Source organism: Plectropomus leopardus, chromosome 18 (genome assembly GCF_008729295.1).
Source record: "Plectropomus leopardus isolate mb chromosome 18, YSFRI_Pleo_2.0, whole genome shotgun sequence".
Classification (NCBI taxonomy): domain Eukaryota; kingdom Metazoa; phylum Chordata; class Actinopteri; order Perciformes; family Serranidae; genus Plectropomus; species Plectropomus leopardus.
In genome coordinates this window covers 7831361-7858276 of record NC_056480.1, presented here as the reverse complement: position 1 = coordinate 7858276, position 26916 = coordinate 7831361, and the positions used below count along the sequence as shown (strand labels likewise).

Here is a 26916-nt window from a genome sequence, read left to right as displayed (position 1 = left end):
AAACTGTACAATTAACTCAAATAGTGAATGCAATAACTGTAAGAAGTTTGAGTAAAACAAACAATTTGAATTCATTTTGAGCAGATTGTTTTCCTCGAATATTGCCTCTTATTTGTAGGATTTTTTTTGCAGTTATTTGTGTTGATTGTTGTTGAGTTTTGAAAAAGTCAACAATCATGCAAACAAAACCAGACCTGTGCAATGTATATCTTAAATAATAATTGAAACTTTAAAAAAATAAAAAATCACAGAAATAAATGAAATACTGAGATATGGGCATACGTCTCGGGTGGTGCAGAGCCAGTGGCTTAAAGCATGAACTGTATGACTTTACAGCAAACATAATCTAAAAAGCAAACAAGAAATGCCAGCAGGGTCCTTTAAGTCCCATTTTGTTGACATTAAGTATTGATTTAATTTCATTAGATCACTTCAATGACTTTTGATTGATTTTGAAGCCGTATTAAACTAAAAACTGACAATTTACAGAACTTTCTTCTTCTTCCATATTTCAAAAACTTCATTAAGAAGATATTCTAGTAACAGCCTTTTTAAGATGGTGACAAATTTACCAAAAATTAACTATATATATTGCAACATATTTACTGCAGTAATGATAAATATTTCCAGTCTGGTTTGGTTTTTAATCATTATATCTCTTTCACAGAGAACATTTTGTGAAACAGATTTAACTAATAACATTAATTATGGCTGCATTCCTACGATGCTGCTCACTGGTATGGTTCACTGACACACCTATAAACATAATAAAACCAATTATTAGTTACACCTCTGATTTTCAAGCCATGACAAGTCAAAAAAAGTGCAGTGAAAAAATTTATTCATCCAGTCCTGCTCAAGTTTTCTGCACAATATTTAAAGAAGAATGAGACGTGCGCTCACATTTTCCATTAAATCAAAAGTAGTTTATTTAACTTTGCCTTCTCTGTATAACTTTATTATAATAAGACACTTCTCTGCTTGTACATTGCTCCCTTGAACTAAAAATGGCAACATTTTGTTTGTGGGAATGTAAGTTGGGGTAGACAAAACTTAGATACATACCAATATACATACATGTGTGTATATTACGGTTCCATTAATAAAACCATAAATGCTAAAAAACAGTTTGAACCACTCCAGGTACCTTGGTAATGCTGGAAACATAGTACAATCTTTGCGTATTTCTTTTTTTTTTCTTTTTTTTCTTCTGGAATACACTACTTTTGTTTTCTTTTAACATGGGTACATAAAATAATGCGCACATCAACATTAAGAGTTAAGGAGGGATGAAGGACTCTTTGAGCCAGTGTTAAGTGTACAGCTATCAATGTATAAACCAGTTAACAGGCAAGGCAAGCTGCACCCATGGGCGTGTGTTCATGCTTAGAAGTGAGAAAATAAAATATGTCCAACTTCGCTTGCCTGTTGAAGAATGTATGATTAAATTACACACACGCACACACACAAAATAAACGGGTGATGTCTCCACTGCATGAACGTATACACACAGCTGAATGTATATATGCGGATGTATTTAAGAAAACAGTAGAATTGTCTTAATAATATCAGTTTTAAATCAAGTGTGGGGCAAACAAGGCAGAAAGTGCTTGCCATTCATGTTCTGGTCCCCCACCCCGTCCCCGAAGTTATTACACAAACACCGATAAACGCACACATGCCACACACACACAAGCACGCACACAAATCATCCAATGCCCTACGCACGACATCCCAGAGACGATCTTCAAACTGTTGTCAGTAAACAAACAAACCCCAACTTACAGCAGTGACAGAATTGATGCATGAATTTTAGTTCGTCCTCCGCGTGCCATTTTATGTCTCTTATACAAACTACGTGTGAAATCCTACATCAATCCAATATTTCCTCTACGCTCCGGCTCGGCGCTATAGAGTGAAATCTTTGAAACCGTGTTAACAGCATTGTCCTGGATTCAATTCTTTTGGGCTTCTGGTTGCCACCGTGTACTGAAACAGCCATCCCGAAATACTTCCTCAGACAAGGAGCTCTTGGTTGTAGTCCTTTCTTGGTGTGAGGAGTCTCCACAGAGAGAGACGGGGGTGTAATAGTACAATACTCAGCCTAGCTCTGTACTCTGGGCCCAGACAGAGTACCTGTCCTGTTGCATCACATGTAACTTGCCCAAAACCAAACACAAGGAAAAAAAAAAAAAACAGCAACCATGTTTTTTTTTATACTACAAGGAGTGCTTTACATATTCAATTACCTATTGAAGCATAAACAATTTTTATGAAAGTTTTTTCTTAATTCAATCACGACCTACATTTTCATTTACAGAGTAAGTTTGAAATTTTGCAACCTGGATCATATTTTCCCACATTGTTCTCGCTAAGCGACTGACGGGAACAATTAAAAAAAAAAAAAAAGAGTCCAGTATTAAGAAAGAGATGCAGCCAAAAGGCTCTCAGTGTAACCAGATAAGGCAACTGTACACCATCATGGTACGTCCGTTAGAACGAGTCCCTCTACCTTGATTTATTCTCTCAGTCTTGCTTAGATGTGACTTGTTGCAAGAAGACAACGCTAAAAACACGAGCGCGTGATCAGCGCGTTTTGTTTGAGTACAGACAGCGTTGTTAAGCGTTGTCTAAAGCTCTGCTCAAACCAAAGATTCGCACCGAGACGAGTTGAAACATTCAGCGACTTGCAATGCACCAGTCTGCAACATTCTCAAATCCTGCTTCACACCAACAAAACGATGCACCATCTCCAACAACTCGGTACTTTTTGTTCTGATTTCCAGCTTTTCAGGCTCATTTTTTGACTGAATATAATGTGTAGCTTCTGGAGTGAGATACTTGCTACAGTTGCATTTCTTGCAGTAATGAAACACCAACATAAACAAAATGACCTAAGCATCAGCTTCACAGGATTCATTATAAATATGCCACAATGACTCCAATAAGCAGTGCTGATTAATCAGTTAATGTTAATGTGAATGACATGAGCACACGCAGCGAGCAGCGAGCGGCGAGCAGCGACCCGCTGTCCGGCACACTGTGAGGACGGACGGTTCAGCAGGGACAGAGAATGTAGCAGCAGGCAAACACGCCTTCTGAGTCTGTTTTCTTTTAACTCGGCCAGCTGACTGTGCTACAAGGCGCTTAGTTGTTAAAACAGGTGAAAATGTTCTAAAAACTGGTGATTCGAGCAGCTGAGCTGCAGGTGACTCCATCAGCCGGCCTGAGTCGAGCTCGGACCGGCCGGTTCACTCAGCTGCAACTTCTCTCTGCAATGATCTAAAAAGGTTTCGTCTTCTCGTGAATCTTTGGTCTCGGCTTAAGTCTCGCTAAAGATGAGGTCTTGTTCTAAAATCTCATGAGACGTGACTTGTTGCAGGAAGAAAACTCTGGAAACGCAAAGGAACAGCAAGGTGTTGGAGTAAATTATGTATAGTTTAGTGTTATCTTAAAAATTTTTGTGGATGTCTTGGATGATTATTTTGCAGATTTCGACAATGTCAATGAGGCCTTTGAATTTAATGACTGTCCACATTTATTTGCTTATCAGATCGAGACTTCTCCTTGAGCGACCACTGACACAAAAACAAGAGACCAGATCAAGCTTAAAGTAAACAGACACTTAGAATAACAATTAGAGCCTGTCTGTGGCAAAATGAACCACTTTCAATGCACGCACAGTGACAGTGCACCCTTTTTTGCCGCTGCCGGATGTATCTCTCTATAGTGGACCAATTTCAGATGTTGTTGTTCACATCGGTCACAGAAACAAAAACGTGGGAAGATAAACTCCAGGTTGAAAAATGCCAAAGTTTCCCTTCAACATATTCCCCCCTCCTGAAAAGATTCATCAACTTTAGAGAGAAAAAAGTGTTTTTGTAAAAAAAAAATGTAAGTCGCTGAGGAAATAATGGTTGTTAAAATAAAGCCATCAAGCTATCATTACAGTCTTCATAGGGTAAACAAAACTCACGAATGAGAGTAAAACTTTGGGAAAATTTATGCAGGTAAGGAGGAGGATGCTACGATGAGGCTAAAAAAAAAGCCTTTATTTCCCAAAAATCAAGAGCTAATGAAATGTCAGAGCAGGTCAACAACGTGGGGGGCGGAGGGGAGAAAAAAAAAGAAAAACCACACCGTCTATCTGAACAAGCAGCAGAAACATTGATATTAAAGACAATGTGATCAAAGTGTAGGTGAGCACTGAGCAGTAGTACTTCAATCACAGTAGTCAGACAGAGTTTGCAGGAGACCAAAAAGTCAGCAAAAGGAGGAGTTTGGGGGGGTTTAGTAAAAAGGTATTTTTAATGACCTGCTTTTTTAGAAGAAAAAACACACACCCCTAACAATTCCCAGAGGCTCAAACTCAACTGACACGAAAAAAAAAAAAAAGACACAAAGAGAAAACATCTTATGGTACATTGTTCTTGTTAAAAGATGACGCTGCTGCACTCTTTCCCTTTGTGAGGGAAGCAATGCAGAACTGCACTACTGAATACCACCCAAGGCCAAAGTGTGGTAGAAATATACACAGGTACATAAATATAAAAATTAGCCCGATCCAAACATTTTTGCCAATTTTAATCCCACTGTTTTTTGGTTTTTTTTGTTTTCATTTTGCACCCACATGACCGCATGTGTTCTGTGTAAAGATGTCATATTTGTGCTTGTATATGTGAGTGTGTGTGTGTGTGAGTGTCTTCGGTCAAAAACGACGTGCACCTCCCATCTGCAGAACCACATGCTTGTCAAATCCAACTGGGGTGAGACTCTCGAGGGGAGGTAAAAGGGGAGGAAGGGGGGGAACAACTGAACGGAGAGCAAGACGGAACAAATGGAGAAATTTACAATAACGGACGGTAGATAGTAGATTGATGCAAAGGGAAAGAGGTGACCGGGGCGGGTTGAGGCGCTAACGTGAGTGTGAATACCATCTCCATGTACTGTACAATGCACTAATATGTTTTGGGATGCCAACAGATAAGCCATGACGTAATTATCAAAAGGGGATTAAGATGTAAGAGGATGGTTTTAATGTGGGTGGGGTTCATCTGAAATGTTTTACAAATATTTCATCACTTTCTATTTTTAGGGGAGGGCCAGTTGCCACGCTTCTCCCCGCGGTTGCCGCCTCCATTCCCGGGGCCGCCGGAGCCGCCACCGGGCGGGCCTCGTGGGCCTCTGCCTCCCCCTCCGCCTCCACCTCCTCCAGGGTTGACCCTCCGGTTCTGCCGCTCCATGCCAGGTCGCTGGCTCGAGAAGCTTCTTTTATTCGCAGAGGGCTCTTTTCCCGTCATGTCACGGTCGACCACGCCTCCACCTCCGCCACCCCCTCCGCCCCTCCCCAGGTGGTGGGGGTGGTGAGAGGAATAGGACTTCCCTCCTCCACCCTCCCTGTCTCTGAACTCTGTGAAGTCGCTGCTCTCGGAGGCGGTCTCCCACTCCTCGTTGGCCTGGTCCGAGTTCTGGTTGGTGAAGTCGGGGGACTTAGCACCGTGGCTGTGGTGGTGCTGGGCGTGGGGCTGCCCGGCGTTGCTCTGGTTGTAGTGGTGATGGTGGTGACTGTTTGCATTGCTCAGATGGCCGCCACCGCTGTTACTGTTGGTTGTTAGTGTGGGGTTGTGGTTAGCATTCTGGGCGTTGGCCGTGACGGGAGCAGAGACGGGGGCTCCGTTACTGTCCTGAACTGAGTTCAGGGAAGGAGAGGAGGGCCTTCCTCCTCCGATGACCCCCACTCCTCCGTTGATGCGTGCGGCGTTCTCTCGCTCCTTCAGTCGCCGGAAGCGGGGGGGCTTGTCCTGCTGGTGCTGGGACCGCCCGTGACGGCGACGTCTAGGTGGTCGCTCAAACCCGCTGGGAGGGAACCCACGGTTAGCAGGAAGAGGAAGCGCATTTGGCCCTCCAGAGTTTGGCGTTGCGTTGGTTGAAGCTTGCTGAGTCACAACTCCTCCATTTTCAGTGGAACCCAAAGTGGGCGGAGGCGCAGCCGGTAAAGACGGCTGCGGGGGATTGGCCCCCTGACTCTGAGTTTGACTTGCATCAGCTATCTTGTCTTTCTTCTCTCCTCCATTTCTCTCGCGGCCCGTGTCTTTGGGTCCCGAGCTTTGAGGCGGGCCTTGCTGCTTTCGGGCTGAAGATGACGACTTGGAGGACCCGCCGTGAGACGCTGAGCTGGGTCCGACCCTGTGTCCCCCAGGTGGTCCTCCAACATTCCCACCACTCCTGTAGATGTTTCCTCCTCCACTACCTCCACCTCTTCCCCTCCTGGAGGGCACGCCCCTGGGGGTGAAGACCCGGGCCTGGGGGCCTCTGGGTGGAGCAGACGACATGTTTCCACTCCCGGTGGTGTTGGCGTTATCGGAGCCGTTCTTGGTGTTGGGTTTCTGGTTTTCTTCCTTGTCTGAGTGACCGAGATCGCTCGCACCGCTCTCACTGCCAGTCTCTGAGCCTCTCTCCCTCCTTCTCTTGGGGATTTCCTCGTACTCTGACCCCTCGCTACGGGTTTCACTCCGGTTCCTGGCCCTCGCCGGGTTATGCTGGGACCGATCCTGACCGTGCCTGCCACCACCGCCCTCGCTTTTGTTCTCATGGTGGTGGCCACTCCCAACAGATGAGCGGTAGTCTCTGCCACTCCTGCCACCCATTCTGCCCCGACTGGCACCAGTGGGCCCAGCAGCAGCAGTATAGGTGCCGCGGTAACCACGCCCACGGCCGTAAAACTCCCCCCCTCTTCCACGACTGGCTCTGTTGCCTTTGGCGGGGACTCCATGGTGGTGAGAGGCGCCGCCTCCTCTCTCAAAAGAGCGGTCCCTGTCCCTCCTGGAGGAGGACCCCGAAAATCCTACAGCTGTGTCTGCGTCTTTGGGCCCTCTGCCTGAGCTGCCCCCGCCTCCTCCTCCTCCTCCTCCTCCTCCTCCTGAGGATCGTTCCTTTCCTCCATTCCTGGGTTTGGATGTCTGAGCTGACTCGTCTTTAGATGGAGCTGATGTGTTCTGGGAGGTGGAGGAGGCTTCCTGCTTCATGGACATGGGTTGGCCTCCATCTTTCTCTTTATCTTTCCCAAAGCTTGTTTTCTCTCCTCCATCAGCTTCCCCTCCATCTCTCTTCATCTCCTTCAGCACCGGCTTCTTGATAGGGCCGGCCCTCTTGTTGGCGTTGCTGCCTCCTGTCTGGTTGGAGGGTTTGTGGTCCGATGGAGTGTTGGAGGAGTCCTCCCCTCCTCGGGGGTTGTTGCCACCTCCTGCATTGTTGGCCCTCCTACCATGAGACCCTCCACCTGTGCTGCTGCTGCCGGGGCGTGGGCCCCACTGGGTCTCTGTCTTGTGCTCCCGGCCCCCTCTTTGGTTTGCTTTGGGATGGGGATGCTGCTGCTGCTGCTGCTGCTGCAGCTGCTGCTGCTGCTGCTGCTGCGTGTGACTGCCATGTTGAGCGGGAGGTGGGCTCGTGGTCATGGAGGAGTGAGGAGCATACGCCGGGCCTGTTTTCTCCTGTTTCACATGGCTGCTACTGCCGGCTCCACCACTGTTGCCTCTTTCACTGTGACTGTGCCCGACACCAACTTCACCCTCTCTCTGTGATGGGTGATGATGCAGGGCGACTTTGACGTTCCCATCTTCCCTGGCAGAGGATGAGGAGGAGGAGGAGCATGAGGATGAGAGGGAGGGTTGGTGGATTGGAGGAGAAGAGTCTGTCTTCTTTGCGGGGGCCTCAACGACCCTGTCCCGGCTGTTCTCTGCCTTATGAGGGTGGAGCGGGAAGTGAGGCTGCTGAGGGTGGTGGCTGTGGTGGTGGTGGAGATGAGAGTTGCTCTCAACAGGCGGGTGATCAGCACGACCGTTGCGATCGTAGTGAGGGTGCGGGGCTCCCCATATCTGTCCCTGCTGAGACCCACGTGGAGGCCCGTCATCCTGGTGGGTGTAGCCATGCGGCTGGTTCCCCCTCTCCGCCCTCTGCTGCTGCTGTTGGTGGGGATGCATCCTTGCTCCCTGGTCAGGGAAGTTGCTGTAGTTGCCCCGCCCACTCATGTAGTGATGAGGGTGGTGGCCGCCACCCTGCGCCCCAACTTGAGTGCCAACAGGAGGTGGAGTCTGGTTGGAAGTCCCAGAGGTGGAGCTGGGCTGCTGGATGGGTCCCAATCCACCTTCTCGCATGCGGTGTGGAGGAGTGTCGCTCCTACGATAAAGAAGATAGAAAGAATAAAAAATATTGGTTAATGTATTAAATTTAAGGGCTGGTTAACTTGTATTACAAAATAACCTTTTGTCCCCTACAATTTGAGTATTTGGAGCATATGCAGAATAAAGAGAAAGGATAGAGTCTCAAACACCCATACAATCTACAGCAATCCAATTTAGGAGCCCTGAAACAAATAGCACCTTTAGAAAACATTTTTCTTAGTACATATAACAATTGTTGTAGCAAACATTTTAAAGCAGAAAAGCACTGACAAGAGAGAGTAAAACATAAACTTTCCTGCAAAATTGTAAAGGTATAGCATCCATAAACTTTTTTAAAAAAATTTACTTTGAATATGTTTAATTTAAAGGGGACCTATTATGCTTTCCATTATTTTGTCATATATGCAATGTTACAATGACACATGTTCATATAAAATTTGGCCAAAGTTTTAAAATAATGAGGTAAATGTACAGAAAGTAATCATTGTGGGAGCACCCAGTAGCTCAGTTGGTAAAGCAGGCGCCCCGTGCACAAAGGCTGTGCCCTTGCCACAGCGACCGCAGTTACGATTTCAACTTCGGCCCTTTGCTGCATGTTATCCACTCTCTCGCTCTCCTCCTTTCATGCTTAAAACTGTCCTCTGAAATAGAGGCAAAAAGCCCAAAAAATAATCTTTAAAAAAGTAATAATCGTGAGCAACAATTTCAGGCTTAAGGCTGTTCTGAATGCTTTTCCCAGTGTTTTTTAGACTTTCAAGAATAGCCAACATCAGATCATGACAGATTTTTTTCATTTGGTCATTTGCTCCAGGCACACAAATCCAACGTTGCCTACATACACTGATTCATGCTACATAGTAACATCAGGCAAATGTGTAATTTTGGTTGCAGATGTTGTTAATTTCTCCACGATTTTGGATCATATTTCTGGAACAAGTCCGGGACTGGGCTTTTCAGGAGGGGGGCTTGAAGAGACAGTCGCTAAAACAGAGCGTTTCTGACAGAGGGTGAATCCAGGTGTTCCAGCACAGACAATATGAGGAAAATATAGTGTTTTTTGACCATTAAAGCATGTAAACATGTCCCTTTAGACACAAAAAATACAAACATGGACCTGAAAATGAGCGTTATATGTCCCCTTTACATCTCCTCCAAACTGACTTGTGTTTCCATACCTCGGCCCTTTGGCCACATCTTCATCCTCCAACGCCTGCTTCTGCCTGAGAGGGGAAGTTAGCCCTCGGCCCTCCCCTCCGCCAGGGAACACCTCCTGCCCCCAGGCCAGCTTAGGATCCATTGGGGGGGTCCCGCGGTGTGGGTGCCCCGGATGCTGCTGCTGCCTGTCAAAGGGGTCTGAACCAGATCCCCCTGAATCAGACCGCTCACGTCCAATGAGCCCTGCGATAGTGAATAATTATCTATTAAAAAAAGATCCAAACAGACACTGTCAACAAAACAAGTCTTGTTGTTTACTTGAACTACATCCACTCACCTGACGGGTGCATGCCTGCTGAGTAGTAGTCCATAGGCGGAGGCCGGCCCTGCATCATGCGGGGGTCCATGTAGGGCATCATCATCCAGCGAGGGTCGAAATTCATTGGCAGGGGCGGAGGTCGGACCATGTTGCTGGGTTGATACATGGCTCCACCCTGTTTGGGGCCAGGTCCTGGCTGGGGTGTTGAACCTGGTGAAGGACCCTGTGGAGCCTGGGGCTGGGGGGACAGCTGGCTTTGTGATGCCTGGCTGTGCTGCTGCTGTTGCTGCTGCCACTGCTGCTGCTGCTTCAGGAGCTGCTCCTACAGAGAAATAAACGTGAAACGGAAATGATCACACCCAGGATAATTAAGAACAAAAATATCAGACATATCTATAAATGCATGCCAGTGTTGGTAGCAAAATACAAAGCCCTGTTTGGGAAATAATTTTTGTGTCTGAATATAACATACAAGCCAAATTTATCTAAAATGCAACAACCATTCAAAAAAATCTGTACTCGAGGAAATAGACAAGTACAAATCCTAACCTGCTGCTGCCTCTGAAATCGAGGTGGAAGAGACTTCTGGTACTTTGAGTAACCCTGGCCGGGAGGACCACCAGCTTGACGACCTGCTCCCCCTCCAATATTCTCTATCTTCACTGGGTCGACTCCTCTTTCACCTCCACCTCCTGCACGGATGTGTGGACCGACCATGGTCTCTTCCTTAATTTCTCCTGGTAAAGGTACGTCCAGCGTGGGCTGCTGTGGCTGCGACACAGCTGGCTGCGGACACTGTTGGGCTTCTGAACCAAGAGGGAAAGTTGAAGGGTTGAATTAGGGGCTATAATCAAACAATGGAGGCCTTATTAAAAACTGTCATATTAAACACATTAGACCACATTAGTGATCATCAGTACGGGTGCAGGATCTAGGATTTTTGCCAATATCTGATATGCTGATATTTTCGTTTTTTGTTTTTCCTCATAAGTCATCTGCTTCAACAAGTTTGGATGATGCTCTCCGTGAGACAGTTTTGATGATGGTCAAAACCAGGTAAATTTGATCAATTTCAAATAATTAAAATCTCTTCATTCAAGGGTCGGTAATGACACTTGATTAAAATCCAAATCAAATCAAAGTGTCATCTTACGGTCTGTCATATTGGCAGAAATGTTCTTGTCGGGCTGATATTTCATTTTAAAGCTGTCATCTTCCAATACCAATGACATGCAAATATCATCGTGAAACTCACCAGCACTAGAGTCGTAGCTGCTGTTGCTGCTTGCTCGCTGTCGGTCGCTGACTCCTGGACTGGAACCCGGCTGGACAACCAGCGCCGGAGGCTCCTCGGGGTCCACACAGGGGGATGGGGGCTGGCTGATGTTGGGCGAGGATGCAGATGCTGAAATAGATGGACTGGGGCTGCCTGCCGTGGCAGCTGTAGAGTTTCCATCGAGGCTGGGGCTTATGCTGCTGCTACCACCTCCTCCTGTGTTGCTGCCCTGCTGCTGTTGCTGCTTCTCATCCAGCCTCTTCAGCTTCTCGGCGCAGGCCGCGCGTCTCTCCTCCTCCATCCTACGTTCTTCCTCCTCGCGGCGTCGACGTGCTCTCTCCACAGCAGCAGAGATCTCAGTAGAGGACTGCTTCCTGCGCTGACGCCAAGTCTCATCCTCATCATTGTCCTGGGGTCCGGGGACCAGCAGGCCTGGCTGGGCGGGAGGAGAGGGGCCTCCTGCTGCTGGCTGGAGCGGGGCAGGGACAGGCTTCCCTGGGCCTTGAGAAGCACCCTGGTTGTGAGACCGGTCCTGAAAAGTTATATGACACTCTATTATGCAGTTTTCAACTCTAAAGATGACAAAACCACAATTTTGTTGAGAGGAAATGTACAAATGATTATAATCAACCGAAACAAAACTCAAGAGGCAAAACGCAAACTTAAAGCTGAGGATGACTCATAAGACCTGGGGCGGTGGATGAGATAATGATAAAAATGATTTGTCTATGAGGCCCCGTTTGGATGGCTACCTGTCGGTAAAAGGAGTAAGGCCCTTGTCCAAGGAGCGGCCCAGGTGGGGGGGAGGGCTGCTCCCGGGAACCACCCAATCCAGGCCTACGCCCCTGTATACAGGCAGACACAGTTAGCCATGCTCCACCACAATAATCTACACTGACACAAACACACACACTAACACAGCGCTGCCCACAAGTAAGTCTTCACTAAAAAGAATGCCCAAATTGTCCCACGTTATAAATTTTAACTTCTAACAGCCAAAGTGCAGCATGTCTGGGCAACGCCTTGTTGCTTGCGGTCAGCGTGCTACCTGATAGTTGGATGGTGCTCCCTGGCCCCCCCAGCCACTGCCTCCCTCCTCGGCCCATCCTGGCTTGCTGGAGGGGGGTTGGGGGCCATTGTCAGCATTAGAAGGAGGAGTGCGGCGGGTGTCGCCGCCGCTGTCTGAGGCTCGAGAGCGAGACGTTGCAGCAGGGGCATCCTGGGACCTCTGCTGCTCACTGAGAACAAGAAATTATCAGGTTTCATCAAACAAATGTTTTGTTTGCATAATACTGTCACACATTTAAGGCAAAAAACTCATAATTTGAAGTGGTACAGACTGAAGGTGACATACCGCAAGTCATTCTTGCTCTCGGTTCTCTCCTCTTCAACCTCTTCGTCTCCTTCATCGTCACTGAACTTCAACTTGGCGGAGTAATCGATCTCCTCATGAGCTCCTGTTAAAAGACCAGAAAAAATCTCAACCATGTTTGTGACAAACATTCATAAAGCTCATCTACACATTACTCATCATCTTTCACTCTGATAAACCGGATCTTCCACTCCCCTCTCACCCTCCCCCCTCCTCCCTCTTGCTTGCTCCTCTAAGCCGACTGTAGTGACTGGAACACCTCTGCTTGGATCAGCAGAAAATATGATATGCAGAAACATCTGTAACGTTAGAAAGCATCAATCTGACCTGCTACCACTGTGTCATCGCCTCCTTAAATCATTTGCCAACACACGCACTAAATCAACATGAAATATGTTAGGATACTTTAATGTCACAATTAAATTGGGCTGGATGCTCTCATGAACCACATCAGCAAAAATGAAAGCCACTGCATTTCTAGTTTACTATAGCAGAGATCTAAATTAACTGAAAATGCTTCACTAAAAAGGACAAACTCCATCTTTGTTCCACTTGAATAGAAAAACACATAAAAACCCTAACAGTCTTTAACAAAGATTAAATATGATTACATTTGAGATAATGTGATTCTCTTTTTTCTGATGTGTACACAAATGTATTAATGTTTTTTCTTGCTTGTAAGAAAGGACAATCTGATTGTAAAGATTTTTCTCATTTCTATATTTTTCTACATTCTGTGTGGATCCAGATTTGTCTTCCAGTGCTTACGGATAAAAACAAGCTAAACCAAATCAAATCAAGTTCTCCATTTTTACCTGCCCAGCCCTCATCTCCATCGTGGTCCAGCTCATCTAGCTCCTTCAGGTCATCCTGCTTTAGGATGGAGGGTCGCTTCACCATCTCTCCGCCTGCGTCACGTGGGCCACCCTGAGGCCTGCTGTCAGGACCCCCCTGCCCACGAGAGAACCTGAAAGAGGTGAGAGAGTCTTGATAAGAAAACTGGACTTCAATAGAAGAAAGAAGACCATGTGAATAAACTCTAATAGCACTCTAATAGTAGAAAAAAACCCAACTGATTTTGGTGGGGAACTTACCTTGGAGCAGGCCCTTCCCCAGGTGCTGGGTACCTGTAGGGCCCCTGAGGGCCATAGGGGGCCGGGAAGGGCAGGTAGGGAGAATACATCTGAAAAAAACAAAAAACAAATTCTATTTAATCAGGAGAGCTGCCTTAACAGTATCTGTAGTAGTTTTTAGCCTTTAAAGGAGCTGTATGCGACATTCAGACCATAAATACAGCAGCAAACAGCTATCTGCCATGTAAAGATAAAGCAGAGTAATGGTGTCCTGAGCAGAGAGTGAAATCATGCTCTCTCTGAGTGTGTTGTAATCTGAGCTTCTCTGTGGGTTGCTGTGGTAGACAGTCTGGCCACATGAGCATGTGAGTATGCTCCACTGGATAACTCACCGCTGTCGCTCTACACTGTGCTCATAAGGCAGTTACCACTGATACTGGGATGGTGTTGTCAAGATAAACAGCGCCCACCCTGCAGTTTCCCCCTGGTAATACTGTTAGCTGTGTTTCTAGAGTTAGCACCGTTAGCTCCTAGTTGCCAGCTCAGCCTCCTCCATGTTGACAATCGTGAGCAGACAATCCCAGCCACAAAATCTGAATGATACATGTGCTCTGAATGATGCATGTAGCTCCTTTAATGTATACAGAAATAACATTAAAATAACAAATGTCTCTAAAAGAAAGTGCCACACTGGCAAACTCTGCACTTCACCTACAGACATATGTTACATTATTTACGGGCCCTGAAAATGTATTGCAAAACAACTGTGTCGCAATAGAAAAACAATATCTAAACTTAATATACTTGAGTATTTGAAATGAAACAGAGAGAAAAATGAGGAAAACTTACGAAGGGAGGCATGATCCCCCGGTATTGTGGGAACCCGGGCCCCACGGGAGGCTGGGGCAGGGGCAAGGCGGGGCTGCCTGCGGGAGGGTTCCTAGGTGGCCCGTGGGACTGAGAGTTCGGAGGGGGGACCCCAGCTGCCCCATCCATCACCAGAGCCCCACAAGTGCCACCCTCCGCTGCCCCCTCCCCAGACAGGGTGGGCGCCAGGGCTCGGCCCCCACCGTCCCGCCAACTTGTAACGTCTGAGGACAAAACACAGGAGAGGACAGAGCGGTCAGTGTGGTTTATAGGCTTTAATGGAATAAGGTCAAAAATTACAAGCCATTACTGCAGAAATATATCACATCCTTTCAGCTAAGACTTCTTACTTAATATTATGAATGGATTAAAGTTTTGTCATATCATTTGAAGTGAATAAATGGGAAACTATTTTTTGTTTTTTCTCGTTACCTATTAAATTTGGTGCTGGCGAGCACATTGCAACACAAACTGAAGCTTACTAATACAAACACATTATGTACAATCTTGTTTTGCTTTTCTACCAATAAAACCGGCCGAATGAATAATTAATAGGAAAAAGCTCACTGACTTTTTGCCCTGTTATCAACTGAACCCCGCCACACCAAAATAACCTTCTGAGAGAAGTCTTCCAACCACCACTGACTTCACTAACGGACTGTTTGATCAATAATATGAGATTTAGTGGTCATCACTCACTCTGGGGGCGGAGGCTTGGTCCGGGCCCATACCACTGATCTGCAGTGCCCTGTTCTCTGCCAGCTTTGTCCTGGTCGCCAGCCGCCTGCAGGGTGGGAAATTCCTCGCGAGAGAATGGCGACGGTAGGTTTGATGCCTTTCCACCTGCAGAAAGGGAAGACAAAAAAAACACAAAAAAAAGGAAATAAACGATATAAAACATAAATTTAAATGGTAAAATAGATAAAAAGAAATAGAAAGAAATTAAATACAAGACATATAGAAAAAGTATTACTCACCATCCCCTTGTGTTCCATGTGTAACACTGGCCTGTGCCCAGGACCTTGCCCCTACGGCCTGGGCTGAAGTTGGGGCCAGAGCCTGAGGGACACACACACAAAGAGAAAATCACCATATGATACATGTCAACTATGGCTGCCATAACACATTTTCAACTAAGCGTATGACTTTGCAGTCATGTTTCGGGCTGGTCTGTACCTCTGAAGCTGGCGGGGTTCTCGGGCGGGTCGGTGCAGGTGTCGGTGTAGCCACAGGCTGCTGCGATTCCGGCTGCGGTGCTGACGATGCATCGGTACTGAGAGGAAAAAAAGAAACAAATCGCAAACAGGAGACATTAGACGAGATAGAGTGCCTGGATCCACATCTTTGAATCTGCCAGATCCACATAGTTTGAGATGACTGATTCTGGTCTGGCATCATGAAATTAAACGGCAGGTACTTAGTTTAAAAAAAATTTTTTTTAAAAAAATCGGCCAATTGGCGCAATGGGCGGAACTAATGCCCTTATTGTGCCATCTCATGCTGTTGTCAAGTAGTGTGCTGGAACCAATGAGGAGTGATAACAACAATGTCAAGTGAGACAAGATATATAGACGCCACATCATGGCTTTTCCAAGTCAACACGTCTTCTCAATATCACCCGACATTGTGGTTTGTTGTATCTCACTCCGCTTCACTCCTTTAACCCTGGCAAAACAGGTATCTTGGTATGAATACGAATCAGTGGATCCGCTTCATTTCGGGAAAGCTGTTTAAAAGGAGTGTAATCGGTCAGCCAGTGGCAGCAACCACAAAACTGTCGGCTGACAAAAGAATGTTTGTCTACGGGGCAAAAACCATAGTAGCTTTCCTTGTAGATAAATACTGTACAACTTTAAATACAAGGCTGTCATAATTTATCGTCCAGTCCCTTTTACCAGTCTGGTGTGGCGACCCCCTGCTGGAGCTTACGATGTTTAGCTGCTTACATCAGACATACAGATATAAATGTAAATGTAATGTAAATAAACTTTTGTCAGTATAGATATGTTACACACAAGGTTAGCTTGGTAAGACTCTCTACAATTCAATCATTTATTTCATTTTACTGAAACCATGAGCACCTAAGAAGACTATAATACTCGCAGAGTAAACAAGAGAGATGCAAAAAAGAGGTTTGAATAAACAATTTCAGTGCATTTCCTATCTTTGCTGAGCAACAGTTTTGTATGAAAAGAATTAAAAGCCCTTCCCATACAGAGACCTGTCCCAAATATAAGCCTGTTGACTTCAGTGGTTTAAGCAACTAATAGCCCAAGTTATTAATTGAAGTTTTGCAGTAATTGCCTGCATAAGTTATGTTCATCATGTGATTTTGTTTCAGCCAGAACGACAGTCATTAGTTCTCTGTCTTATCAGTCTCTACTGACTTGTATTTGTATGGGGGACGAAGTCGTGGTGACGTACACGCCACTCTTGCTAATGAAATTTAACCGGCCGCAATTAAGTGTATAATAGCGTGCAGGCTCCTCCTTCGTGGTGCACCATAAGCGTACGCCAGTGATGTAATGTTGCAGACCCAAAGTGGACTTCACATGACATTAGATTCAAGCAGATATGTGGCCTCTAGTGATTGGTTACAGAAAATTAAATCCCCCTCCCCCACAGAAATCAGCTACAGTGAACGCAACATCAGACTGAAGGTGAAAACAGAGTGTAAGAAGTTGACAATTCTGTCTGATAGCCAGCAAACAGACAGCCTCAGCACAGACAAAACTTCAAAGTAATATTTCCTTCCTATAGTAGTCACTAAAGCGGTAGCTTACCTCTTTGGGTCCGCTTGTTCCTGTTTGCTTGCCCATCCTGTGCCGTCTTTGGGAACGAGCGAGACGTTGGGATCGTTGCCTTTGTTCTCTGCCTTCAGACTGGGCAGGTTGGCAGGGGGTGGCATACGCCGTGCGGAGGCAACTTTACCAAGAGACTGCAGGCCATGGCGGGGGGGAACTGATATGAAGAAGAGAAAGGAGGTCATTAGCGCAGATGGACGACTGAAACCTAACACCAATTAAATCTACTGGGTGCAGGGAGCAGCCTGATGACAGAGTGGCGTTTACTGGATGCGCAATTAGGATGCTGAACAACCAACAAGGCTTGAGGCTCGGTAGTCTCAGTCTAGTGACTCTGATGAATGAGGATTATAAAAAAAAAAAACTTCTAGATGTTATTAAAAACACTGAGCAAACCCACTTCAATTACAGTTTATAGAAAAGTATTAGGATATTGATGCTCACAGAAGCATGGAAAAGCCCTCTAATTCTAAAAAAAGTGAAGCTGTGCTGAATATAAATCCCTTATTTGTTTCCTCGAGACTCAGAAACCACAGCAGTGCATGGCCTCACTATGTAGGAGGGGGAAGTCTGTAGTTTGGAAACGGGGACAGCTGCTTAGATCTAGTGGGGAGCTTCTGAATAAAACATCGACTGGGGACTCAGCACAGAAGTCAAACAGCGTCCACAAGTAAGCCTCTGTCTCAGGTCAGGCTCAGTGGCTCCCAGGCTCAGCTGACACGTCAAGCCTGGAGAAACAGTCACCCTCACCCTCCTTCTTATAGTATGGCCTCAGATGGAAAACATTCTGAGACAGGTGTTAAGGCCTATAAGTATTAAGAAAATATCAATACATTTCAGATTCACGCTATTATGTTTTGTGATACTGTATTGATTCTCAAAAACAGTTTTTAATTGACGGGACAGCTGTAGATTGAAAGTAAAGGTGGGAGAGAGGGGAGGAATGATATGCAGTAAAAGGCCACAGCCTATATGTGGTGCACACTCTTCCAGGTGCGCAAAAGAGCGCACTGATTTTTTAATTGTTTACATTTTTTGTTGCAATGTTGAAAGGACTGTGATTGATACAAGTACAGGTACGTGTCATGCTGATTTTTGATTTTTCAAAATTTGCTCCTGCCCCAGTAGCATAACACGCAATACCGCACCATCCCCGCCACTGTCACATATGCTCTTCATAACGTCAGTCAACATGTACTGATTGGCTGCTACAAATGAAATTATCAGCAACTTTTATTTAGGCTGCACTTCGCCACAGAATCTATAGTGCCTGCTTCAGCTTTCCATAACCACTGCATGGCAGCTTGCTGCAGGCCGCTCTTTGCCAATTTTGGTGTATTTTTTAGCATAGTTTTGCAACCTGACCCGACCCATCATGTTTAAAGCGGTGATTTTGGGCCATTTCATACAGATGCTAATTCCAGAAAGCCAATTTAAATTATTACTTTTTTGCTTATTCTCATAACACTGAGCAGCATATTCCCATTATTAACGTGCCTGTTAGTAATTCGCCTGATTGAAGCGGGTCTCATATTTCAGGTGCCATGGAAGACAAAGCCGACACACAGTCAGTAGTTTTCAAATGTTAAAAACCCTGTGGAATTATAATGTTTTACTATAATTCTATTTCAATATATTTATCATCCGAAACCTGCAAACCAACCCCGATGTTCTTGTTTTATCCAAAACTAATCATGGAAATAAAATTAAGACAAAAATCCATCTGTAAACCACTTTTTTGCAGGTCATCTGACGTGATGCAGGACTCATACAGATCCAACTGTTCTGATTGGATTCAAAATTGTTTTTAAAAAAAGCTAACTTTTTTATGCATGTGGTGGTGTGTTCTTTATATTATAACTGTTTTCCTAAAATTAGACATCCAAAAAGTGGCATTATACCACCTTGCTTAAAGTAGCGCAATATATTGAATCATAAGCCCTATATTTTGTAAGCTATTGCCAGATTCTTGCCAATACACAGCCCTTATAAATAAGAGTAGTAAATATCCTTGATGCCTGAATGATATTAACAGCATCAGCAAAACCAGGTTGGCAGGCGGTTAAGAGATGCAGCACATCATCCACTTCCTGCGCTGAGAATCAGCACCAGAGCTATTAGGGAGACAGTAGACTAATGCATCACAGTTGCAGTACATGGTGTCAGGAGACAACACAGCAGAAGCATGCACTTTTAATCACACAGCCAGCGGGTAAATCCTACTGTGCGTAGCAGATCTACAAAACAAGTCGTACATCCTTGGTGACAAAACAAAAGTGGCTGAACATAAACAGAGCCTGACAGGCAAGCGATACTGAAAACTAATACCCTGGGCAGAAAGATGGAGAGGACAACCCGTGGATATACTGTATGTTGTGACAATGAAAGCATGGATGTGACAGGAGCGAAATACTCACCAACAGGCTTTTGTGTTTCAAGGCTCTTTCCTTTGTATGTATCAAACAGGTTGAGAGACGCATACTTGGTTTTGCCTTCCTTCCCCTTTGCAGTTTGCCCAGAGCGCTCTGACATTGCGCTGTCCGCTCATTGAGTATGGTGAGCCCTGAGACTGTGGGGTGAGAGAGAGGGAGGCAAAAACAGACAGATATGACACCTGGCGTACATAGAAAGTGAGGGTGAAAGTGCAGATTGTTCAAGCATGCATTCAAAACAACAAAAAAAAAACAGAAACTGTCACACACATCAAAATAACCTTCTGAACATGTGACCTCAAATATTTAAATGAGGGATGTTACAGCTGGATTTGGGTTATATAATCAAGAACTCATAGAGAAACTTGCAGCAACTGTTGTAGCAATATATGACATGCTGTTTTTCACAGATGTTTTTTCAGTTTTCACTAAAACTATACAAATTTCCTGTTGGCCACCGTGCACTTTAATTCTGTACAGTTAAAGTTAAATATATTAAATAAGCTAAAAAAATTATTAAGGGAAGCCAAATTAAAAGGTTTATCCTCAATAAAAATTCCTTTAAAAGATATTTTAGGACATTTTATAGACTAACTGTGGCATTCAATGTTTGCCAGTTTATTTAGGTCATTTTGGCTTTCCAGAGTAACAACTCAGCCTCAAAGGAAGTTCAACAACTTTACAGTTTGCACGTTCTTCACAAAAACAACAAAGCAATGTGGCTTAAATCCAAAAGCCTAAGAGACAATACTGAAACAGATCACATCTCACTTCTGAACAACTAAAATCCAACCAAGGATTCCCAGTAAGTTGAGTTACTTTTTAATCATGTATTTAATCATACTTTTTGCAGCACTTGCCAAGTGTTTTTCAAACATATTAGATTCAAACTCTGCTCAACCAAAATTTCAGCTAGGTGTCACACATCATCGGAGAGATGCAGTGCAGGGAGAAAATTGATTGTGATTGTAAACAAAACATCACAGGTCAGTTACGTTGGCAGCTACAGAAAATAAATTTGTCGTCATGTTATATGACGAGGAAAATTATTAACGGAAGATTACTGCAACAATTTCATGACACTTGGCTGATTTTTAACCAGCTTTGTTTAGGTAGTATGTTTCAATGAACTGTGGTAACCTTCGCTTCATCTAACCAGTGCCTAGATACCCGTCAGCCGTGCCACCACTGCAAACACAAAGAGATCTCGAACTCTCTCAAACTCTGACTGAAATCTGACCACACGGTACAACTAGGCCGTGCTGATTGAAAAGAAATCAAGAATATGTTCATGCGCTGCCTATTTCTTGCCTAAAATCATGTCAGAAACCAGTGTTTCCCATACATATAACCTTCCTGGGTGGCCCGCCCAGATAAATTGAGACCTGCCCATGAAGATAAAATCCGAATTCCACTGTTTTTTCCAATCAACAATGGGATTTTACAGTGCACGCAGTCCGTCCGCCCGCCAGCCCCACCAGCATTTCCCATTAATTATAAAGACTATGGCGGGCCGCCTTAGTCTAATTTTTCTCTCCATGGTGTCACTGGAGCTGGATTGTTAATTAAGAGCCGTATTAAAACACAGTTGAGGTATTTGCAGCGCAGTAGCAGCAGAGACAAGCAGCAGAACATCAGGAGCATAAAAGATAAACTGAACCGTTCATTCTGCTGGGCCTAAAACTGTCTTTCACTTACAAAAATCTGCAAATACCTCCTCTCATCTATCGATCTGATCAGCTGTGAACGTATCAACAGATCAATTATCCACCTCAGCAGTGACATTCAGCTGCGAAGGAGAACACACTGCTTCCTACACAGTGAAAACAGAGACAGAAAAAATTGTAAAACTAAGCTGCACTGATCAAATAAAAACCAAAATTCTGTTAACGTTTTCTCGCCCCAAATGTTTCAGAAACATGTTTTATCTTACCATTTAACTGTAATAAGTCATTTTGTCAAACTGACAAGTTTACGTTATGTCACCCACCAGCAGGAGCACTTCTAGGCCTGGTATGGTGTACTGCAATCTGGTAGTTGTATGATTTCTGCCTCGAGCAAAAGTAAATGCCACAGTCCTTTTTTTTTATATTTTTTCCAGTCTCGTAGCACCAATTTCAAAAGTGTTTGTGTTAATTGATGGCCTAATTTTATGTAAGAACCTTCTTCATATAAGTGAAATGCTTCTTTAAATCAGCTAAATCATACATCTAAAAATATCCTGTACAACATCCCATGGATCTGGCTCATTAGGTTAACAAACCAATCCTTAAAAAGTATCAGTAATATAACATTGCCTAAGGAACTGTCTGTGTTGCAGGTATTACACATGCCAGTCTAAATACACATTATTGTGGGCAGATGACTGCACACCTCATCCCAGAAAATACTGTACAAAAGAAGGGAACCAAGGTCTCGATGGCAACACATTATAAATTATATTCTTCTATGCCTTGCCTTGAGACAGGGTTGGCTCCATGGCAACTGCCAGGCCTTTAGCTTGAACTCATTTTACAGCACATCAATAAAACACACGGCGCTGACATCTGTCCAATTCAGAGTGATTTGGCTGCATGCAGCAGGTTAAACAGCTGCCCTCACTCCACCCAACTCCCATTAGGAACAATTACAGAGAATGATTCTCCGCAGATTATTATGCTACAAATAACACTGGTATTTTTTAGATTATTATTTGGAGCATACAAAATAAAACGAAGGGGAAAAAAAAGAATAACATAAAAATACAGGCGAGAAAACAACACCACAGACATATTCCGTAACAACATATGTATTTCATTTAGAAAAAGGAGAAGGGTAGTAGAGTGGTAGAGTGAATACTTATCAAATCCTACCACTTTTTTCAATTTAATAAAAAAATATGAAGTCCCACTTTCCTCCCCAGTATTCACCAGACATACCTCAGTTAAATTTAACAAAAAATAAACATTCAAGATGAAACAAGAATAGATCAAAATGAAACACCCACATTTACAACAAAAACACAAATTACACAATCAGGAACAACCTACATATCTTGCACCTTGTCTTACTATGCCTATTCCCCTCTCTGTTCAATCATCTCATATCACCTCAACATATTGTTTTTTTCTGAATTTATTTCAAATAGTTAAATGTTCTATGTGTTTTTTATTTCCACACTACAGTGATTTCGTATATTAACACCTTTAACCGTAATACAATGATGCTAAGCATCTTAACTAATTGTTTCTTGAATATGCAAATTCCACTCAAATCATGTAAGCTTACCCTCATTTAAACAAATTTTGGAAACTATGAGGCAGTAGTTGATATTTTGCTCTTTACATGATTGAAGTCAACCAAATATTTGAATTTTAGTGCTTTTATTTTGATAGATAGTGGGATTGTTTATTCTCTGTAAGTGGTTTTGTTTACAAATCTCATGGATCTCATTTTGAAGGATAAAGATTGGATTTGTCATTGTTTTATATGTATTTTATACACTTGCTTTGGAGGCTATGGTGAAATAATGCAAGGCAATACACATGGTCAATGACCATAGGAGCGATTTTGGAGCTGACCAAAGACTTCAAGCAATGGCATTGTTATATTGTTCTGCATAATATTGACCCAAGAATATGTACACGACCAAAAGAATTAATGGAATCACGAGTCCTAAAAGCTCCATCAGTCTTCACTATACCAGAAAAACAAGTCGGCCCGAACAGATGACTGCAACAAAGCTCATACCAACCACACAGTGAACAGCAGTAGAGTGGTTGATTCAAACCAAGATGAATATGAAACCACAATCAAAACACCGCTAAAATGCTCAAATGTAAAGCCAACTGCTTTTTTACTGCACACTAACAATCCTGACAAAACCCACAATGACTATAATACACATATTATTGTGTAAGGAGATCGACAATCTGTGTGTTATTCAGTGCATTTACATGGACATTAATAACCTATTTATGATCGGGTTGTTGGAGTATCCACTTTGTGTTAAAGCATGTAAACATGTATTCTATTTATGAGAAACCTGAATATGCTGGCTGGAGTACTCCAAAAGAAAATAAGATGTATATGCAGATGATGAATAACCGATTTCTCTGTGCTTATGTAAACACCATATACCGAATAGGATCATATTCAGGATAAGCCTCATGAACAGGTTATTCATGCACATGTAACTTCACTCAGTGTGTAGCCTATAAATATCAAACAACTTTTACAAATACAAAAAAGATATGTTAGTTTAAATTTGCAATTTGTTACACATATTGTATATGTAGAATATATTGTAGCCCATATATTCTTATCGTTCTTCTTGCTAATGTATTCATTGTGTTGCTCATTGTTGCATCATACACATATGCTCTATTTCTATTACATACTAGTTTTATACATTGTATCATAGAATGAGGCACATAGTTTTATATTTTTACACACTTTACACACTCAGCACATTATGCATATTTATAATTTTGACTATTTACATACTAGTGCTAATTGGTTTTTATTATTACTATATTTCTATTTTCTATATTTATATTCTTTGTGCTTGTACTTATTATTTCTACCATGTACAATTCTCTATGCTTGGCATCAGAGCGACTGTCAAGAACCACAGTTACCCCCAGGGATTTATAAAGTATTTCTGATTCTAATTATATTCACAAAAAGTAGTTTGCAAAAATTAAACAGATCTGCGAATACACAAAGAAATTCCACAAATGAAAATGAAAAAAATCAGTGCCTAAACTGCAACTCAGTGATCTTAGAATTGAGATTAACAAATGAAATCTAGATTTACAAATATCTGTTTGAAATATTATAAAGATATTAGAAAGATATTCACAAAAGTTTTACATTTATTTGTAAAGTAAATGTTTTCACAGATTCCATATTTTATTTTTGGAATTTGTTTTTCTATTTGCAGCTGCATTTTAAATCTGGAAAATAGTTTTTGAGCTTCTTATGGAAGATGTTCTGTATATACAGATTACATATTTAATGTCAAACTGTTAACACAAATAATATTGAGACAAATCTATTTCCTTATACACACTTAAGAAATACAATGTTTTTCCATTTATATATAAACCGAATGTTTTCAGATTTGTTTTTTATTTTTGGAATTTGTTTGTGTATTTGCAGCTGCCCCTTATATTTACTTTTCTCTCATATTGTGAAAATCGTTTCACAGATCACACACTGACACACAGACTGTGGATCTGTACACACAAATAATACTGAGACAAATCTATCTCCCCATATACACATCACTGAAAAAAATAAACACACCATACAGACGGGATGAAAAGCAGCAATGCACCGTGCCTCAATAGCCAGATGAGATTTAGGAAATTAGGTCGTGGGATGGCCGGTCAACTACATGTTGTAGGGGGATTAACGGGGGCCAGCAGCTACACTGCCGAGCCATAACTGCAGTAACGTATACCACAAAAGGGGCCTTGTAGAGCTAAAGCTAACGGTAAACATGAGAATATTTGGGAAGAGTCGGCATGTAGCTATGGCAATTGACGTTGTAAACTACATCAAATATATAAAGTAAAAACTGCTGAGGCTGCAGTCGCATAAATATACATTTTATCGCAGTGCTAGCTGAGGTTAGCCGGCTAACACAGGGCCTCAGTGTTCGCGTTGGGAGGGGGACTGCGTTGATGTTTCATAATGTATTCTCAGCACCTTGCGGTAGCAATTAGCTTCTTGCTCTTCAGCCCTGTGAGGTGCTACGTTTTGAATCACACACAGACATCACGACTGGACGTTTTCGTCGATGTTGTTGCTCATGCATCGTCCGTGGGAGGCACAGGGCAACGCAGAAAAAAAAGATTTTATTAGGCGAACAAAACAAAATGGCGGTGCGGACAGGCCCGGTGCATATTAACGTTAATATAACCGGTTGTGTAGCATAGTTTTAACGAAGCCAACTTGTCAACACATAATCGTTATGTAAAGACACTGGCAATATGGGCAAAGCAGGGTTAATTGGCCTGAAAAACACTGATTTGTAGCGCTCACTAACGCTACTGTATCTTGAACTGACACTGTGTTAGCTATAGCTACACATCCTGCGCTAACGTCCATCCGCTAACACTAGTTGCGCACATTTAGCAAACAAACATTATCATATATTCCAACAACAACTTAAATTAGTAGTCAGTATTCTCAAAAAATGTATATATCTATCTTTACTCCCAAAAAACGACCATTTAATATGACTAGCTAACCACTTAGCCAAGCTATGCTAACAAGCAAGACCTAACATTAGCCAGAAAAAATAAGACTGCCCCTTCACAAAACATCCTCTCCGGTAAGCCAAGTAAGCCGTGTCCAAGGATATTAGTGCTCATTTCTGATCAATACAATTCAGCTATTTGTTGTTTTTGCATAAAACATGCAAAATATTCCGGCCACTGACCTGGTCTTGTCCCGACTTGTCTCGAGGTTGTATCGCAGAATGAGGTTAGCTATGCTATCGCGTAGCTTTCTAGCAAGTGACCCAGCTAGCTAAGCAACGTTATCCTGCTGCATAGTCAAACACATAAAGGTCTCTGCACCCAGTAACAGTGAGTTAGTACTGTATAGACAAAGAAGGTGTTCGGCTTACTTGCGCTCCTTTTCTTTTTTTTATTCCAAAAAAATAAATGAAAAGGGAGAAAATAAAATTGTAATACTGGACTCGATCCGTCTCCTAAAGAGCCGTCAACGGCTACTGAGTGATTCCGTGAGATGGAAGCCGTTTGGGACCTCTAACGTTACAGTAACGGCACCAAATGCGACTTTTATTTTTAAAAAACGCGTTGAAATAAACGTTAACATAATAATTCGTATTGTTTTACGCATTGACTGTGCATTTAAATAAGCGTAGAATACCCTCGCTTGAGAATCTTGATTTATCCACTTTATTTCAGCTGTAATATTTACTGATAATTATGAGGAGTGAAGGTGAAAGATGCTTTGCAAACATTAGCTTTGTATTTGCAAAGAGAGAAAAAAAGGCTGCAGAGAAATGTGGCTCTGACTACAGAGCATTGCTGTACAAAACAAAGAAGGTTATCTCAGGTCACACATATTGTGCAATTTCCTATTTTGCACTGTTTGGAAGTAACTAGTTACAGCAATTGAATCACAAAATAAATGTAACTGTAATCAGTAATATCTAGTGAGAAAAATATGTAACGATATATATAACTTACTAATCAAAATGTTGGTGATAACAAAGGGTTTACATATGAAATAAAAAAAATATCCTATATATTGAATAAAACATTTTTTTCTGTTGATTTACATCATTTTGTCATGCATGCATGCCTTCTTTTGAAATAATTTTAATCAGAAAAGCTTTAAAATAAATTTGAGCATTAATTTATGCTTTTATGTTTTTAGGTCTTTTCAGCTGTGTTGTTCCTTTTAAAACAGCCGTTGT

At 43.1% G+C, this 26916-nt stretch overlaps 1 protein-coding gene across 2 annotated transcripts; it reads right to left on the bottom strand.

The window, feature by feature from the left end:
• Positions 1-904: 904 nt before the first annotated feature.
• prrc2a (proline-rich coiled-coil 2A) lies at positions 905-26191 on the bottom strand. 2 transcript variants are annotated; one of them, XM_042507104.1, is made up of 16 exons: positions 26098-26191; positions 19464-19615; positions 17026-17203; positions 15419-15515; positions 15220-15301; positions 14942-15085; positions 14225-14466; positions 13397-13485; positions 13118-13269; positions 12285-12387; positions 11979-12168; positions 10910-11462; positions 10204-10460; positions 9673-9976; positions 9356-9578; positions 905-8175 (listed from the first exon to the last, which is right to left on the bottom strand). In XM_042507104.1, exons 2-16 carry the CDS (start codon positions 19576-19578, stop codon positions 5079-5081), a joined length of 5826 nt encoding a protein of 1941 aa, XP_042363038.1. In that variant the 5' UTR covers positions 19579-19615; positions 26098-26191; the 3' UTR covers positions 905-5078. The 2 variants fall into 2 exon arrangements, with proteins under 2 accessions (XP_042363038.1, XP_042363036.1); XM_042507102.1 differs by lacking the exon at positions 26098-26191 and adding an exon at positions 25909-26030.
• Between the last annotated feature and the right edge of the window lie 725 nt (positions 26192-26916).